Source organism: Cibotium barometz, chromosome 35, assembly GCF_041138505.1.
Source record: "Cibotium barometz isolate CiBa-2024 chromosome 35, ASM4113850v1, whole genome shotgun sequence".
Taxonomy (NCBI): domain Eukaryota; kingdom Viridiplantae; phylum Streptophyta; class Polypodiopsida; order Cyatheales; family Cibotiaceae; genus Cibotium; species Cibotium barometz.
Genome location: NC_141080.1, coordinates 39,507,201 through 39,526,033, shown reverse-complemented (window position 1 = coordinate 39,526,033; position 18,833 = coordinate 39,507,201). Strand labels below are relative to the sequence as shown.

General features: G+C 48.4%; 1 protein-coding gene across 2 annotated transcripts in view; it reads left to right on the top strand.

Annotated features, from left to right (window-relative positions):
• VPS15 (protein kinase family protein / WD-40 repeat family protein) overlaps positions 1-18,833 on the top strand; it is a 148,074-nt gene that overhangs the window by 58,598 nt on the left and 70,643 nt on the right. For both annotated transcript variants that reach the window (XM_086774872.1, XM_086774871.1), the window contains exons 2-5: positions 17,460-17,534; positions 17,901-18,023; positions 18,191-18,236; positions 18,327-18,487. In XM_086774872.1, the coding sequence (XP_086630998.1) occupies positions 17,460-17,534; positions 17,901-18,023; positions 18,191-18,236; positions 18,327-18,487 (405 nt within the window). The remainder of the gene's footprint in view (positions 1-17,459; positions 17,535-17,900; positions 18,024-18,190; positions 18,237-18,326; positions 18,488-18,833) is intronic.

The window sequence follows — 18,833 nt, the reverse complement described above, 5'->3', positions numbered from 1 at the left end:
TCGTGTTCACTCCTTCTCCTTGGTTTCCACGCCTGATTGCTTTCTGTAAACCCTAACCCTAACCCTGTTTGTCTTCAGATATGTCGATAAAAGGTCCGTCGGGGATAGGCAAAGGTTGAAGTAAACCTGCCTTCTTTGTATGGGGAACCTTGACTTTTTGACAAATCTTACAGGCTTGTACATGTGCATAGACATCACGCCTCATCTTTGGCCAATAAAAGGACCGTTCTAATTTCTCGAGGGTACTGTTGATACCCCTATGTCCTCCAACTAAGGAGTCATGGGCATCGTGGAGAAGAGCGGAACGCTTTTCTTGAGTAACACAGAGACGGTTCTTATAGAACAACCAACCGTCCTGTACTGAATAGTGGCCAGGCTCAGAAGTGAGGGCCAAACTATACTGAGTACCAAACTCAGGGGAGTCGACATATTGGTCTTTCATACTATCCAAGTCCTTCCCCGTGATTTCGAGAATGGTAGCTTCTTGGATTGCCTGGATGCTGGACTTTCGACTGAGAGCATCTGCTACTGGGTTATGCTTACCAGGGATGTATTCAATCATACCTCCAAACTGTTGGAAGATTTGACTCCACCTGGCCTGTCGATCACTCCACTGGGCACTTGGCATAGTCTGAAGCCACTTAAGTGCTTGGTGGTCTGTTTTCACTGTGAAAGCCTGCCCATAAAGAAAAGGCTTCCAATGTTTGAGCGCTGTGATCACACCCAAAAGCTCTTTGTCATATACTGAATAATTCTTTTCAGCGACATCCAACTTTCTGCTGTAATATGCCACGGGTCTATTGTCCTGCTGGAGGACTGCACCTATGGCTACATTGCTGGCATCGGTGATGACCTCGAAAGGTTCGTCCCATGATGCTAACTTTAATACAGGTGCTTCTGAGGCAGCTTTCTGGAGTGCACGGAATGCATCAAGTGCCTTACCTGTAACTGAGACTTTCTGCTTGCGAGTCTTCACCCCCTTGAGCAAGTCGGTCAGAGGTGCTGCAAGGTTGGAAAACTGATGGACATGTGTGCTATAGGCCTGACAAAGACCTACGAATGAACGGATTTCTTGGGCGGTCTTAGGAATATCCCAATCTAAGATCTCTTGAACCTTTGAGGGGTCCAGTCTAATCCCATCGGAACCGATGATGTAGCCTAAATACTGAACTTCCTTAACACCAAAGATAGACTTTTTGGCGTTTATGTAGAGCTGATTATCTCGCAAAAGTTGCAAGACTTTCTCCACATCTTTCTCATGCTGCTCCGCAGTGGCTGAGAAGACTAGTATGTCATCAAGGAATATGAAAACACACTTCCCAATGTGGACTGCGAAAATCCTAGACATCATCTTATTGAACGTTGCGGGTGCATTTGTAAGCCCAAAAGGCATGACTACGAACTCGTAGTGACCACGCTCTGTCCTGAAAGCTGTTTTTGGAATGTCAGCTTCAAAAATACGGACCTGATGGTAACCACTCTTGAGGTCGATTTTAGTGAAAAACTTAGCACCGTCTAAACGCTCCAAAATGTACTCTATCCTGGGCATAGGAAACTTGTTCTTGATAGTGAGTTTGTTTAATGCCCTGTAGTCTACACAAAGGCGTGCCGACTTGTCCTTCTTTTGGACAAATAGGATAGGTGCAGCAAATGGGGAGGAAGAAGGCCGAATGAATCCGGCTCGGAGAAGCTCAGATAACTGCTTTTCCAACTCGCCCTCTAAAGTCTTGGAAAGACGATAGGGAAACCTGCTAGGAGGGTCTGATCCAGGGACCAAATCAATGTGATGGTCCTCAAGGCGAGAGGGTGGGAGACTGGGTGGGAGATCGTCCCTAAGCATAATGTCCTGGTGTCTGGATAGGAGGTCTGCTAACTGAGGGATTGAAGATGTAAGGGATGCTACTAATGAGGGAGGGGCTGTTTGAGCACGAACATAAAGGAGTGCTCCTTCTGCTCCCTTGCGGATAGCTCGTCTGGCCTGGAGATGTGAAATCAATGGGATGCCAAGAATGCTTCTATCCCCACGAATCATGACAGGCTCAGGAAAACCTTTACAAATAGTAAAAGTGTCGTGCCCCCAATTGGGAATAGGCTCATACTGACGGAACCACTGAATTCCTAAGATCATGTCACACCCTAACAGAGGGGAGACGATGAAATCTCGTTGAAATGAGGCCTTCTGAACTTCAAAGGCAAACTGCTGTGCCTTCTGGGAAATGTGGGTGCGAAGACTAGGTGTAAACCCGTCCACATCCAGATGATATGGGACTAAAGTGCAGTTCAATTTATTAGCCAACTGGGGAGAGATGGCGTCTTCAGAACTACCCATATCGAAAAGGACTACAAACTGTCGGCCCTGGGCAGAGCCATAAGCTCGGATAAGGCTCTTCTGAGCAGCATCGCTCTCACCCTCCTGCTTAGCATCAAATACCACGGATGGTATAGGATGCATGGAAGGTAAAAGTTGAACTGCATTTGAGGTAGTAGGCGGGGCTGGAGGAGCTGGGGAGGCTGTGGCAACTGTGGCAGAAGGAGCTTTGGCAGCTTGTGCCGCTTGCCATTTGTGGCAATCCTTCTTACCATGCCCTATAATATGACAGAAAAAACATCTATTTTCTGACTGATACTTCTTTTGCTCCTCTGGAGGAAGATAACCTCCAGTAATGCCTGCTTTAGCCTTTTCATCAGGGGTTTTCTTAGGTTCTTTATCCTTCTTACCCCCTGAACTGGAGCTATTACTGCTGTCCTTCTTAGCATCTTTAGAAGATGCGTTACCTTTCCCTGACTGTGCAGCTGATTGTTGCTACTGGGGTTTGGTACTGGACTGAGATGTCTGCTTGGGCTTGCCCGCGTTGAGCTTCATTTCTTCGTTCTGAGCGAGAGTCAGAGCCCGGTCATATGTACTTGGTTCAAAGTTACGAACTGTGAACCGAATGTTGGAGTCCAATCCATGAATGAATTGCTCCATCTTGGCCTGCTCAGATAACCCTAACTGCTGTGCTAAAGTAATAACCTTACTGGAAAACTGAAGCACTGGGGAACCGTTCTGTCGGAGTCCATAGAACTCGTCTTTCAGACCGGTCATGTACTGGGGCGGGAGAAATCTGGTCTTCAGGTCATGGACAAAGATGTCCCAGTCAAAGGCTGTGACACCTGTGGCCTGGTCAGTATGAATACTAGACCAATGCTGCCACCAAGTGACTGCCTCACCAGTGAGATGGGGAGCCGCTAAGTGGACTTTGTCTTGTGGGTCTGTGATCCTAGCTAATGGAAAATGAGCATTAAATTGATGAACAAATTGATTAACTGAAGAATGATCACACTTACCATCATACTTGCTGAAATTCGGTTGACTGCGAATGATGGTGGTTGCTGCTGCGGGATGCTGGCTGGTGACACCTATGACTGGGGAGACTGAGGAGAGCTGCTGATACCTCAAGTGTATGGCCTCCTTTTCCCGTTGGTGTTCGAGTAGCATACGTTCTCGATCAAGCTCACGTTGGTGTTCCCGAGCGGCGAGTTCAGCCTGACGCCGGTCTTCGTCGATCCTGCGTTGGGCTTCCTCATAGTCCCGTCTTTCTTCTTTTTCTCTTCGCCTTCGGGCCTCGTCCTCTCTCCTTTGTTGTTCCATCTGAAAGAAGAGGGAGATGTAGTCGGGTGCTGCTGGAGGTGTAGAAGGACGTGCTGCTGCTGCCTCCAAGAGTTGGAGACGCTCCATGAGTAGCTGGTTCTGAGCTCTTAGAAGAGCTATGGTGTCTGCTGTAGGCGGAAGAGCAAGGTCTCCTTCGGGGGAGACGTCTTCCGGCTGATGAGTACTCTCTCCTGTAGACATGATGCTGAAGTCGGTGGTCGTGCCGGAACGCAATCTAACCATCCGAGGATGCCCCCACGCTAGGATACGGTGTGTGTGGACTATCTGAATCTGATACCAATGTGATATGCAGCGGAAGTCTTTGTATTGGTTGATCCTGTCACACAATATGCTCACACCGTCTTCTGTATCCTGAGTTTCGTGAGTTTAGCAATCCATTTCATTTACTTCAAACTTTAAAGAGATGAGAGAGAGAGATATGAATACTGTACACCAGATTGGGTCCCGAATTACCCACTGAAGGGCCCCCTATCCCGATAACGAGATAGTATTTGCTTTATTACTTTAGAGAGAATGACTTTGGACTGTAGATAAGCCAAACGCAAGATCTCGGAGGATCGGAGTATGGCTGATCTGTACACTGCTGTAGAAACACCTCAATGACTTGATCTCGAGCCTATGCACTCCTCCCAAGGGCATGAGGAAGGGCTGCACACGTGAGGCTCAAAGAAGAAGAAGGTGGACTGTTCTACACACTGTTAGAATGCTGAAAACACATATGAATGCTGAGTTACCTTCACCAGATGACTGCTGAATGTGCTGATGATGCACAGAACGCTGGACACTGATGCAAACAACTGTTTCAAGGCTGGAAACTGCTGTGGACTGTTGCTTCAGGGCTGGATTCTGCTGTGGACAGAAACGCAGGTGTGTAGGAGTGTTGATGGACTGAAACGCAGCAGCAACAGATGATTTCAGGGCTGGAAACTGTATGGCTGGAGCAAACGCAGATGGACTGCTGTACGGCTGCACCAAAACGCAGATATGCAGGCTGAATGCTGCTGGTTTTCAGGCGTGGAACTGAGCTGAAGATGTATGCTGAATCTAGGGCATGAACTGATGCTGAATTCAGGGCTGAAAGAGGCTGAGGACAGGCACCTAGGGCTGGGCTGAAGCTATGGATCTCAAGGACCGGAGAAGAAAGCTTATGGGCACTAGGGCTGGATTAGTCTTGGGCTGAAAGCAAGAGAGAGGAGAGCTCTTAGCACAATGAAGACTGAATGAGCAAAAGAGGCTCTAGGCAAGCCTATTTATACTAACTGGAGGTTGGTCATTTAATAAACTTAATATTTATAAATGCCCAATAATGCAAATAATGATAAATAAATACTAATAAATATGGGAAAAATACCAGATAAATCCCAGTAAATTCCCTAAGGCTTTGGGGATGTTCTAAATGATGCACAGGCATATGTATGCATATTATGCAAGATGCAGAGTGCTTTCTGATGCAAACCCTAAGGCTTCTATTGACTCTACATGCATGAATGATTCTCTCCAAGTGGGTTAAGGGACTTGACTGACTGACTGACCCACTAAGGCTGAGGAATGACCTATGTAGCTCGTGCCTGACTTATCCTGGACTGAGGATGTACAATGGGGTCACGGCGTACGACAAATATCATCCTACTGGGTTCTAAAACTGTACAAATGTTGCACTTCTGATGATGAGCCATCTTGTCACCATGCACTGAGTGCAGAGTGCATGTGACACTTGAACATAAGCTGTCCATCCCCTCCCTCTTTTAGGTCACCCTTTCGGATAAGATAAGAGAGTGCCAACTCCCTTGGCTTCTTGCCCACTTCTCGAGCCATAAACTCAAAAGTCATGTCTACCATAGCATGAGCTTTCTTGGCTCTTGCTACATGGGAGTCCTCATGCAAGAATTTCAGCTCTTGCTCTTTTGCCTGCAAGAGCCTCTTCATGTGTTCCAACTCAGCCCTCAATGCATTGGGCTCTTCCTCATGCATGCGTTCTTTACCACGTGATGGCTGTCCCATCAATGCACTGTCATAGACACTCTCAACAGGCTTATGCCTTCCATGCAATGCATCGGAATCCCGTGAAGCTCTTGATTGGCCCCTCGAATTCGGCACTTCCAATGGGTTGCCCTGGCTGTCCATTGAGTCAAGTGTTCGTACTTGCTTCCGATCTCAAAAATCCTTGTCTCCTCTTGAGAAAGAAAGACGACCGGGCTCTGATACCAATGTGATCGCTTCCTACAGGAGGCCTACAGATTGGAAGACAATATACACATATTTAGAACACTTAATTTAACTGATATTAACAATGGAAACAACATCAGCAACATAAATATTGCAAATACTAAAAATACACATGACACCAGCATTGAGGCCGGAAAGGGCCGGCCCCCCCCTCAATACATTCTGTATTTCTTGGAGTATTTTATGTACAAGTGTCACGGGCCTGATAGGCCAGATTTCTCTACCAGGGAGTGAAAACAACCAAACAAACTTTGTTCAAGTCGATGAAGATGTGTCGGAGTAGCCTCAAATCACAGGCTCATTCCCACCTTCACTGGGTGGACACCTGCCTTTCACTCTCTTTCGGGACCATGCACCAATAGGTACGCCCATACTAGCGTAGGCCTAGGGGTACACTGCAGAGGGACGTGACCTAGTTCTCCCCAATGAGCTTTGCTCCCAAATTCCCTGGTGCGTCTAACCTTCACTGGCTCTCAGAGGCTCTGAGAGCGCGGTTAACAACACCACATAGGAAAATATATTGACCACACCAGGAAGAACATTCCTGAGCATGGTCAGCATATACATGCTTTGCTCCTGCACTGCACAACTTAAAGAATTCTTTGAATTTAAATTAACAAATTTCAGATTTACACAAATGAGAAAACATGAGGGCACCTGGTACGGTGAGTATAATTCAGGTACAACAGGTACAATTTGCAGCAGGTACAATGAGGCACATCAGGTACTTCACACGTGTGCAGGTACAACCAGCTAGGTAGTATTCAGATTCTGTACTTGCTGCAGATACATCAGGTACATTAGATGCTTCACACATGTGCAGGTACAACCAGCCAGGTAGTATTCAGATTCTGTACTTGCAGCAGGTACAACAGGTACATTAGATGCTTCATGCAAGTACAACCAGCCAAGTACTATGCAGGTACAATAGGTACATTAGATGCTTCACACATGTGCTAGCCAAGTACTATGCAAGTACTGTACTTGCAGCAGGTACATTAGGTGCTGTACTTGCAGATTCAGCACATGGGCAGCAAGTACAGGCCGGTTCAGAGCGGGCAGGTACAGATATCAGCAGCCTTACAGCACACGTGTGCAGGTGGGAGGTAGGTACAACAGGTACATCAGCCGTACAGCACATAGGCAGCCAGTACCATTCAGGTGGGCAGCAGGTGAGTTCAAAATGGAGGAGAATACCAGGCGATGGAGAGAGAGAGATAGCAGGCGACGGAGATAAAAATCCAGCCACCACCCACGTGGGGCATAAAATACCAATATTTCATGCAATACCTTTTTTTAAAAGGTTCTGAAGCCTTAATACCAATTTAATATTATGGGCACCATCAAAAGAAAATTTCCAGCCCCTTTTTAAAATGTGTGTGAACACATTAGCTTATAAACATTAAAGTTAACCATAGTTTATGGATTTTACCTTTTAAAAGGGCCAAAATGGAAATACTTACCACCTGTTCACACGCCACACCACCGAGTCAGCAAACAGCATTCCACGGTACACTGGGGCGTCCCTGTCCAGTGTACTGGCACAACATAACAGGTAGACACACGCAAACAAGTCATGCAAAAACAAATTTATGCATGCAGGCATAAATGCATGTGCACATGTAATGGACGAAATCTCCCTTTCATGAAACTTGTACAAGTTCTTGTCAGGCACAAAACTGGCGCGACAGAAATAAAAAACTATGTCTTGGTCTTCCTATGGAGTGACAGTCCCATAGGTAAGACGCCATCCTGGCCATACACGGGTGGCACCAACAGGCTCCCGTCCATAGAACACGAAGCAGGTCACACAGCGGTGGCACGAAATTGGTTCCCGTCCATTTGACGCAGCACTGGTCACACGGGTGGCACTAATTTGGCTCCCGTTCATGTGACACCAAAAGATTGGCCCTTTTACATGGGACACTGGCCTGGCCCCATGTGAACATGACACAAATCTGGTCGCTCTATGGAGTGACAGTCCCATAGAAGTGGCTCCAGAAATGGAGATGGACCAAATGGTGACACCTACAGAGATTATTTGGGACCCAATGTTGTGTCCTCTTCTCCCTCCTCTCTCTCTCTCTCTCTCACGGCCATCAAAGAAGAGATCTCCAAGGAGATCACCAAGGACATGGAGGGAAAGCTCGAAGCCAAGCAATCAGGATGGGTCGAGGTGGTGAAGAAGAACATCCGAAAAGAAGTGAGGGAGGAGACTCAAAGGGAAGAACACCAAATCATTCACACCACCATTGAGGAGGAGAAGATGAGGCATGCTCGCCGCCTCAACATTCGAGTCACAGGTATAGCCGAGACACCCGACTCCACCCCCGAGAAAGATGGACAGCTTCTATGCATGAAGCTCGGCTACAAGGAAGAGCACCCTCTCCCCTTCACCAAAGCGTGGAGAGCCGGGAAAGACTCAACACGCAAGCGAGCCCTCATCCTGCAGTTTGCAGGAGAGATGGAGAGGGTCACCTTCATGAGGAAGAGGGTCGTACTACGGGGTTTAGAGGGAGCTCCTATTTTCTTGGATGATGATCTCACGAGGATGCAGCTTGAGCATAGGAGAACTTGCATGCCACGAGTCTTACACGCGAGGAGAGAAGGCAAGAAGGCCTTCTATCGAGATGGTCGGGTCATCATTGATGGCCGGCCCATGGATTAGCGGTTTGGGGTCTATGGGACACAGACCAGGCCACTGACAGAGATACACATGGCAGTATGGAACTGTAATGGTTCACTATGGGTGCAGCCTGGACGACTGGAGCATGTTATGGTGGGGAGAGACATCATACTTCTGACAGAGACACATCAGAGCCCAGAGAGAGGGCTACCTCGAGTAGAGGGATTCCAGTGGGAGTCAGCATACAGGAGGACCACACGCCAGGGTACCTCGAGAGGGTCGGGGGGAGTAGCAGTCCTATTCAGACGGGAGCTACAGGGGAGACTGAGAGTGGTAGCACAGGATCCAAAGGCTAGATACATGTGGATCAGCTTACAGCTCTCACAGGACAGGGTTATATACATAGCTTTATGTTACTTTTCTCCATCAGGATCCTCCTATGTCATTACAGAGGACATGCCACAGGAGGAGGAGACAGGAGCCTCGCCATACACTTGTCTGTCAGAGGAGATTATGCATTATTCTACACTAGGGGAAGTATTTCTTACGGGCGACTTCAATGCCCACACACAGAGCAGACAGTGTGAGGTGTATGACTATGATGACATGGAGATCCTCCACCCTGTGGATCCAGAGGAGATAGGGGCTAGTCGGGCATCAGAGGACACTGGACCAGATAGAGGACATTATGGGGACCACTTACTAGAGTTGGGAGCCAGGCATCGTCTCGTTATTTATAACGGGATGCTACAGTGGCCGGGATCAGGAGGGCTGACATGCTTTCCACATGGGGGTCATACACGGACCGGAGGCACGGTGGTAGACTACATTATGGGGTCTTTGGAGGCATCACAGCTTGTCACCTCATTCTCCATTCCACCTCGTCCTATTGGGGCAGATCATACATACTTGGCATTTTCACTAGCCGGATCACCAGTATCACCAGCCCCCCACATACCGACGCCACACACTACCATCTACTTCACACAGGACATGGCAGACATATACACTGGCAGAGTAGAGGATGGGCTCCTACTCATGGATCCCCTGGCACCTATGGATACCATTACAGCCCAGCTCGCATCACTCCTACACACGGCTGCATTACAGAGCTTCCCACATCGTGTACACTCAGGAGAGCCTGCGAGACCTGGGACTATGCCCCAGAACAGATGGTATGATGACGAGTGCAGAGCCCTATACTCACGCCTGCGCATACAGAGAGCCTTGGGAGCCATCACAGAGCAGGAGTCGAGGAGAGAGATGAGGAGACTTACTCGCCGCAAAAGGCGGGCCTTCGCAGAGATACAGGAGCTAGAGATCTTTCATTTCTTCATGAGTAGAGATAGCCCTGTCTCATGGCGGCACTTTAGAGAGCCCCGGACCCCGACACCTATTGCAGACCCACAGACATGGCACACATATGCAGAGGGACTATACCATGCCCCACAGCAGCCACCTATACCTCAGCCACAGGAGCCTCGACCTACCACAGCTAGCTTCTTTACCCACTCGATGGTACAGGAAGCTATCCGCCGCCTACAGCATGGACGGGCCGCCGACCATATGGGCCTGCAGGGTGAGCATCTCATATATGCAGTAGATTCTTTAGCTCCTTTTCTTGCACACCTGTTTAACAGGGCACTAGCAGAGGGTTTGCCTGCAGAGTGGACGATGCATACCATTGTGCCGATTCACAAAACAGGGGATATGCTCGATCCGAGCAACTACAGGACGGTTATGGTTGGCCACGTGCTGGCCAAACTGTATGGTGCAGTGCTGGAGCACGAGCTTAGCTTATATGCTGAGCGAGCAGGTTTACGCTCATCAGGGCAGGCAGGCTTCAGGAGAGCTTTCTCTACCACCGACCATGTATTCACTTTGAGATGTATGATTGATCAGGCCAGAGTGAGGAAGAGAAAGCTCTATTGCTGCTTCGTGGATTTCCGCAAGGCATTTGACACAGTACCACGAGAGAGGCTCTTTCAGCGCCTGCAGTCTCTTGGCATACCAGCAGATATGACATGGGGCATCTATGCATTATATGAGCAGGTTTTTGGGCGAGTCAGATGTCCAGGAGGCATGTCCGAGACTATTGCTAGCACCATTGGTGTGAAGCAGGGATGCCCACTTTCCCCCACGCTATTTGGGTTATACATTGATGAGGTGGCTGACTTCATTACACGGGGAGGCGGAGATGGAGTTGATTTAGCAGATACCTCAGTACATATTATGCTCTATGCTGATGATATTGTATTAGTGTCTGAGTCTCCAGGTGGTCTACAGCAGCATTTACATGCACTCCATGATTTTTGCACACAGAGGGGTCTTACTGTGAACCTTGGGAAAACCAAGGTTATGGTCTTTCATACATCGAGACAGGGCAGGAGTCAGCTGACATTTACTCTCGCAGGATGCCAGGTGGAGGTGGTGACATCATACGTGTACCTAGGGGTTACCTTCTCTGCAGCAGCCACACGCTTCACCATGGGTTCAGCAGCCAGAGCTAGATTGACACAGGGATATGCAGCATTGGCTATGCTAGAGAGACAATGCCACCAGGCGCATTTTCAGGAGCCCCGGACGAAGGGGTGGCTATTTGACACATTAGTCACACCGGCATTGATGTATGGAGCAGCGGTATGGGCGCCAGGCCTTGCTACCCATTGGTGGACACAGATAGAGAGACCACAGGCCCTCATGATGGCACGCATGATACGCAGCAAACCGTCAGTACCTCATGACATTATCCGAGCAGAGTTTGCTGCGCCTCCTATGATGGTAGAGGCCATATTTCAGACTATATGCCTGCTAGACAGATTCAGAGAGATGCCACAGGACAGATTGTCATACAGAGCTTTTGAGGCATCTAGACAGCTGGCTGAGGCAGGAGACAGAGGATCATGGTATGCACAGGTCACACATTGGTTCTCACAGCATGGCCTAGACATGGATCATCTACCACCATTCCAGTATGATAGGGATGCACCACATATCCGTCTCTCTCATAGTGAGAGGAACAGAGTATTGAGACAGGATCTATGGCAGCTCTATACACGAGAGACATGGATATCGCCTACACAGCCTCTTCCACCGAAGATGCTATACTACAGAGATCACTTCATGAGTATCACTGATGATGGATTTATAGAGAGGCCTAGATACATGGAGGGCTTTTTATCACACGGCTCCCGAGTGGCTATTGGTCAACTCAGAGTTTCATCACACCGATTGGAGATTGAGACTGGCAGAGCAGCACGGATCCCCCGAGAGGAGAGGGTATGCAGATTGTGCAGAGAGGAGGTGGAGAGTGAGGAGCATTATGTATGCAGATGCAGAGCATATACAGCCATCAGAGAGAGATATCCCATTCTATTCAGAGAGCCACGTTCCCTACGCCAGATCTTTGAGGCAGCAGACCAGCGCATACTGGGGAGATACATTCTAGACATACAGCGCCACAGAGAGACATTATTACAGGCTCAGACAGCTCCAGAGGGGGGGAGACAGACACAGATTACTGCATTTTTTCAGAGATCCATCCCCCTGCCAGCCCCTACACGACAGGGAATTACTCTCCAGAGAGCAGAGACACTTAGAGCCCGCAGGAGACACAGGGCACCTGGCTTTCGGACACCACGCCTATACCAGAGAGAGATGACAGAGATCAGAGCTCAGTTTCACAGAGAGGGTGCGGAGCGACTGGCTCGCTTCAGAGCACACCCAGGCATGTTCTTCAGGGAGCTGTGGACACCCCCTTCACTGATGTATACCATTCTATACCCCCAGTATGGTACAGGATGGAGCTAGCTAGGTTGCATATCATGATTGTATACTCCATGCATATAGCTTTGCATTTTTCTCCTAGTAGTAGAGCTCCATCCCCCGCACACCCAGATTCAGCTTTTTTTTGTTCAGTACTTTTTCATTTTGTTGGGATGACAGAGGATACCCCATACAGGTACTCCGATTTGTCTCATAGGCCGAGTTCGGTCTTTTGGAAGACGTTAATAAAATCTTTCTTTCTTTCTTTCTTTCTCTCTCTCTCTCTCTCTCTCTCTATTTTCTGCACATCTTCTTCAGTTTTGTGCATCATTATCATCGTGAAAGATTGTTGAATTGTAAAGGCCCGTTATTTAAAAAAAATGTTATAAGGCTATAAGTCTCAATGTTATAACATTTGCTGAAAATTGTTAAAAAAAAAATGTGGCCAAAATCGTGGCTATTCAAACTATATGACAATTCAACCTTGAAGGGACGACTGTAGCATATGAGGCATGGAAAAGGAAGAGAGAGGGCCTATCAACAGTGTAGACAAAAATGTTCCCGGGTATCATGAGAGCTTTTTGTTTCCTTTTTCTTTTTTGTGAAGAGGCCTACCTCATATTTGGGGGAAAATCACAAATTAGGCAATTGGGCAAAGGTGGCAAAATTGATTAGATTACTCTCTCTTGCTCTGCCATACAAACCATGCTATACCTAATTCTAGGGTTAGGGTTGGCTGATTTTTAGGGTTAGGGTTCTTTGAATTTAGGGATAGGGTTTAGCTAAGGGCATACTACAGGTAGGCGCTTGTATGCTTTGATACCACTGTGAGGACTTCTTAGCCTAAGGATATTTTGTAAGACATGATAAGAGACTTAATACTGAAGGTAAAGACAAGTAGAGTGGAAAGTTGTGTTGTCTGCATTGAGACACAAGGCCTTCTTAAATAGGGCCCGAAGAGGTACAAGTGAAGCATCACATCCTGAATGCAAGGGTGTGGCTCTTTATCAAAGAGTTATGTCTATAGACAAACAATTGTGTCTTCAGGACGAATGGTCATATCCTTTGGATAAGACATGCCTCTTCATAATAACCCTTGCGATGGGACACAACCTTTGAACAATGTCTCCTTACTAATAATCAGGATTAGGTTGTAATTAGAGAGATTAGTCTCAAATCTTGACATTTGCAGCAAAAAGCATGTATGTCAGCTTTTCTTCACCTCCTAAAGGTTTCACACTTGACCCTCACGAATTAAAGGATTGCTTGTGGCCAATAGAAAAAGCAACACATACCTAGTGATGAGGGTGATATTCTCATGCGAGAAATGGTGCTCTTAACTTCTCCAAGGTTAGATTTATGCATCGATTATGGCCAATGACGACGTTATACATGTCATGAAATTGCCGTGCTTGAAAACTATTCAAGACACATAGTGGGTTCTTATAAAAGTCAACCGCTGTGTATCAGGAGGTGACTTGGTCTTGTGGCATGGAATTTGTACTGCACTCTAGCTGATCTCGGTCCTCTAGAGAGAGAATGACAGGCATGTGAGCTAAAATACCTACCAAACCACCTCGTCCATAGGTCCACTCATCAACATAGAACGATCCAAACGGGAGAGGTTGGGGCGTGTGCTCCCTGTGTTAGATCTGGAGAATCTCAAACTCCCTTGGCTATGCCCAAACTTTGGGAGATGCCAAGGGTCCTATCCCCTGATGGTGAAGACGAGCTCCTCCCAAGCCGCAAGCTCTGCACCAAAAATGGTATCTTGGCCACCACCTAGTTTATCCTCCGTGGTCGCCAACATATTAAGGTCGTTCCCCATACACCAGAAATCAGCCTTAGGAGGCCCTGCCAAATCATGCTCGAGAAGTCCGCTCGACTTGGTGTTGAGCTAGGGGTGTAAATGTTGAGGAGGCCCACCCAGTCCTCCCCAAGTCTGCTGATAGTCACCCATTGTGCCCTCCCCGGGACTATGGTGCTGGAGCCGAAAGAACCTGCTTGTTGATTGAGATACATACTCTGCCCTGGATCCTAGTGGGCCGAAGGCGGGTGACCAAAATTTGTGGCTCTTGCCTTGCAAAATCTTTCGGCATTTGCAGGTACGACCAACTGACAAGTGATGCTCTTGAAGAAAGAGAATGTCAATAGAGCCTCCCACTAAGGCTCTTTGCAGTTCCTCGCCTAGAGCGGCGCTGTGGGCCGCCCAATCTGTGAATGTTCCAAGAGACCATCCGCAGCAAAGGGGTCAATAGGGCTCTAGCTATCACAGTAGAGGTATTTGTAGGAGGGGGATCACCAACGATACATGAAGGTAGACCAAAAGGATCACCTCCAAACTTGAGCTCTTGAGCTCGCCATCGTGGTTCTTGTGGCCTGATCCTCCAAGCTTCATGACCAAAAATGAGTGACAATGTCTGAGGCGCAGGTTACCTAGGTGATGAGAGAGCTGTATCACCTGTTCATGAATAGTGGAGGCAGATTCCAGACTCCACTTTCGCTTTGCTGCTACGCTGAGTGGGAAGGGGAAGATCCTTAATCTACTCTCAAGAGGGGTCGGTTCGGATAGGAAGATGACAGAGACTTGGAGAGGAGCCAAAGTCTTTGCAAAAGCACACTCATCCACTGGTAGGCATCTGAAGAAGTTGCAGTCCACAGGCTGTCTCATATCTTGGGGGGGGACCACTTGGAGACTCCGGTGGCAGGGCTCTCACTGGGGAAGCAGCAAATGCATCCCTACAAGCTCCGAGAAGTGATGGATCAGTCTGCGGACAGAACCCAAACGGCGGGTCCGCCCAGGCTCAAGGGCTGTTGGTGGTCGATGGGAGTGCTCTAGAGAGGCTAGGGGAGGAGGGAGGGGGTGGGGGTCGGAGGAGGCTCTGGAGGGGAGGATGGGGGAGAGGCTGAGGGCGAAGGGGGGGGGGTGGTGGGGGAGGGAGAGATGGAAGATGGCATCTGCTCCTAATCTTGAGAGGCCACCTATTGTTGGGGGATTAGATCCTTCCATGGCGCGCGACGCGCTCGCGGGGGGGTGGGGAGGGTCCCCTCAAAAAATCAGGGAGATTGGTACCAAGCCACTCTGTGGGACTAGTCTCTAGGTTGGACCATGTGTTGGGACCCTTTGGGGGGTGGATGGGACCTCCACTCTAGACGGGTGATTTTGAGGTAAATGCTCAAAACGATTTTCTAACATGACTGTTTCTGCTTTGGTCCCGTCGGATTGTCTCGCTTGCGGCAGTGTGCTACTTTAGCTGGGTGTCGATGTTGCCTCCGCTCGGTTGTCTGCCACCTACTCCCATCCTCTTCCTCTGGGGCAGGGTGCTGGGGCTCTGTCTCGCCGCAGGGGGGAGGTGGCGCTGGGTCTGCCCTCTCCACTCTGTGGGGGGGAACGGGCTGGACCAGCTTGTTGAGCTCGCCTAGACTGAAAGCTTTGGCAAGGTGACCCATCTGACGACAAATGAAAAACTGGCCAGGAAGGCCTCAGTACTCCACCTGTTGAAGGATGAGGTCCCCCTGGAGGCTTCGAAGAGAGATGACGTGCGGTACTCTCTCCGGAGAGGAAATGCTGATGCAAAGTGAAGTGATCCCTGGCACATGCGCCAACATCGAGGCGGTTGTTGCTGGGGATTCCAATTCTTGCCCTATCATTCTCCCAATGACGGAGGTATTCCTTCCTGAGGCGGCCTGGAAAATAGATTGTGATCGGGAATCTGGATACTCCTGCTAGAGGGTCGGAGCCGAAATACTGTGCTGCCAATATGCAAAAAATGCATGTGCTGTGCGCAATGCAATGGGACTCAGTTGAAGCACGCGGCCGGAAGTTGGGGTGTCGAACTCCACCTGGTAGTAGCCGCGCCCGAGGGTATGGATATCTATGATCTTGCCTGGCTCGCTGAGGAGCCTGACCTGGAGCAAGTCACAAAGCTGGTGTGCTGGGCGGCTACCCAGAATCTTGCAAACCAATGTTGAGGCTTCAAGGGAGGCTACTGTTGATGCTAGGAGGTGAAGGTCCGCTTCCAAGAAAAAAAGGGGGCGGCGGCCTCTATTGGGGTGATGGAGCAGTTCCCATGGAGTCCTTGTGAAGGGGCGAAGACCATGGGAAGCTGACACCTACTGAAAGAAGAACAGCCCGAGCACAAAAACCTGCTGAGTAGAAACACAAATGTGGAGGCAACGAAGCGGGGCGTGAGGAGAAAGGAAAGGCGAGGGCGGTCATCATAGGAGGAAGGGAGGATGCGACGAAGAGGTGTGAGAGGATGGAGAGGAAGGGTGGCAGGAGAGAAGTGGAGGAGGAGGCAGGGTGAGATGGAGATGAGGGCGCACAGGTGGCAGAGGGGGGACAGATGGGCAGAAAACGGGCGCACAGGAGGGCTGAAGGTGGGGGCACACAGGAGGCAGGGCAGGCAGGAGGGGGAAGGCAGCACTCAGGGGGAGGGCAGCGCTCAGGAGAAGGGGAGGGTGAAGGTGGGCGGGAGTGCTCAGGAGGAGGGAGGCAGGGGCAGCAGAAAGGAGGAAGGGAAGAGAGGAGAAGAGCAGGTGCGCAGACAGGATCCAGCTCTTGTTTTGAAATCCTTATGCGGAGGGTGGAAGGATACTCTTGATTGCTTCTTGCATGGCCAAGGGACTGAAAAGCAGGGCAAAAGCAAAAAAGCAGGATAATAGAAAAGCAATAGCTTTCATTGTTGGAAAATGTAAAGAAGAGCTTCAAAGCTTGTGTATTAATTATGGCTGTTTCCAACTCTGACCAGTTTTAAGGAATTCAGCTTTGACCAGTGTTCATTGGTTATGTGTCTCTAGTAGCCATGGAAGAGATATAGGTATCTGGTAATCAGTGATTACAAGACCGCAGAAAAAACGCTTGCATTGCATCTTCCGGTCAGATACGCAGTGATCAATCCCTTCAATAAAAAGTGCTGCTGTTAAGCTGCAGATAGCCTTGGGAAAGACGCATTTCTTGGCTTTTGCCTGCTTGCCTTTGGAAGCCCATTGATACAATGGGTGTGCATCCCTTACTTCGTGCTATCTTTCTTTGTTTCAGGTCCCAAAACAGGGGATGCTGAACTCTTCTATTAGATACACTGTTCAAATATCCTATCATGCATGAAGTAGGTACTTTCTTGCCCCATGTTATGGTGTATACACTCTCTCTCTAACGTTCGCTGCAATCGTATTACCTGTGGCATGCAGGAACATGAAAGGAGGCTTTACAAAATCAGGGAGCAACTGAGCAAGATAGAGCACTCACATGTTTGGCCTTTTCAAGTGAGGACTCTTTCTGTTCTATCCATGTACTAAGGTTGCCTTCTTCTAATTGAAGTAAATTTATGGTAACTATACTTTTGCCCTTAATGCTTTGTTACATCACCTGCATTTACGGAACTTCTCTGAGGATGGGTATTTAAGAGGGAGTCTAGAGGGCCTTGCCATGTGGCTAATCACCCCCTATGGCTAAACTCCTTTTTTGACCTTAACCTTTAATTAAACGTTAATATGGCCATCTCACCCTCTGGCATAGTTCTCTAGAATCCTCTTTATTAAATAGGCCAGAAGAATTGTGTACACTGTAAATACAGGTGATGTAACTTGCTTCCTGTACATTGAGCTGAGAATACTCACCTATTTGTGCAGCACTGGCTGGAGACAGACAAAGCTGCGTATCTTCTTCGGCAGTACTTTTTCAGCAATTTGCACGATCGCATCAGCACTCGCCCTTTTCTAAGCATGATTGAGAAGAAATGGCTTGCCTTTCAGGTATGTAGACATACTTTAGTTGTGTGTATGGGGTGGTTTGTTTTGGGGGGTTTGGGAAGGGGGGGGGTGTGAGGAGGAGGCAGAGGGGGTTGAGATGCTTGCAGGTGACTTGAATTTTCTTGCTAGCTTGCTAGATACTGGCCGACCTGAGCTCTCTGGTTGCGCAGCTGCTGCTTGCACTGAAGCAAAGCCATGAGCGTGGAGTCTGTCATGGTAAACACAATTTCTTAAAAATATGGTTTAGCAGGGGCTTTTTTTGTTCAGAATATTGGTTAATAAGAGTGAGCGTGTTTGCACATGCAGGAGATATCAAGTGCGAGAATGTGCTGGTGACCTCTTGGAATTGGCTATACCTTGCAGACTATGCATCTTTCAAGCCAACTTTCTTACCTGTGGATAATCCGGCCGATTTTTCGTTCTTTTTCGATACTGGAGGAAGACGCCGATGCTATGTTGCACCAGAGGTTGATTCAATGGCTTGGCTTTAATTGGTATTGCATATAGGCAACCTGCCTTTTACATTATAAAAGGCAGATCTAAGCGATAGTTCTTTTTTTGCGTAGGGACCAGTTCAAAACATAAATTGAAAATTGAAAATCTGTATCTAGACTCTCTCTACATCATTTTGGTCTCAGACCCTTTCGGTTTTTTGACAATGTTAATATTCCTCTCTCTCTCTCTCTCTCTCTCTCGCAAACCGTCAGTACCTCATGACATTATCCGAGCAGAGTTTGTTGCGCCTCCTATGATGGTAGAAGCCATATTCCAGACTATATGCCTGCTAGACAGATTCAGAGAGATGTCACAGGA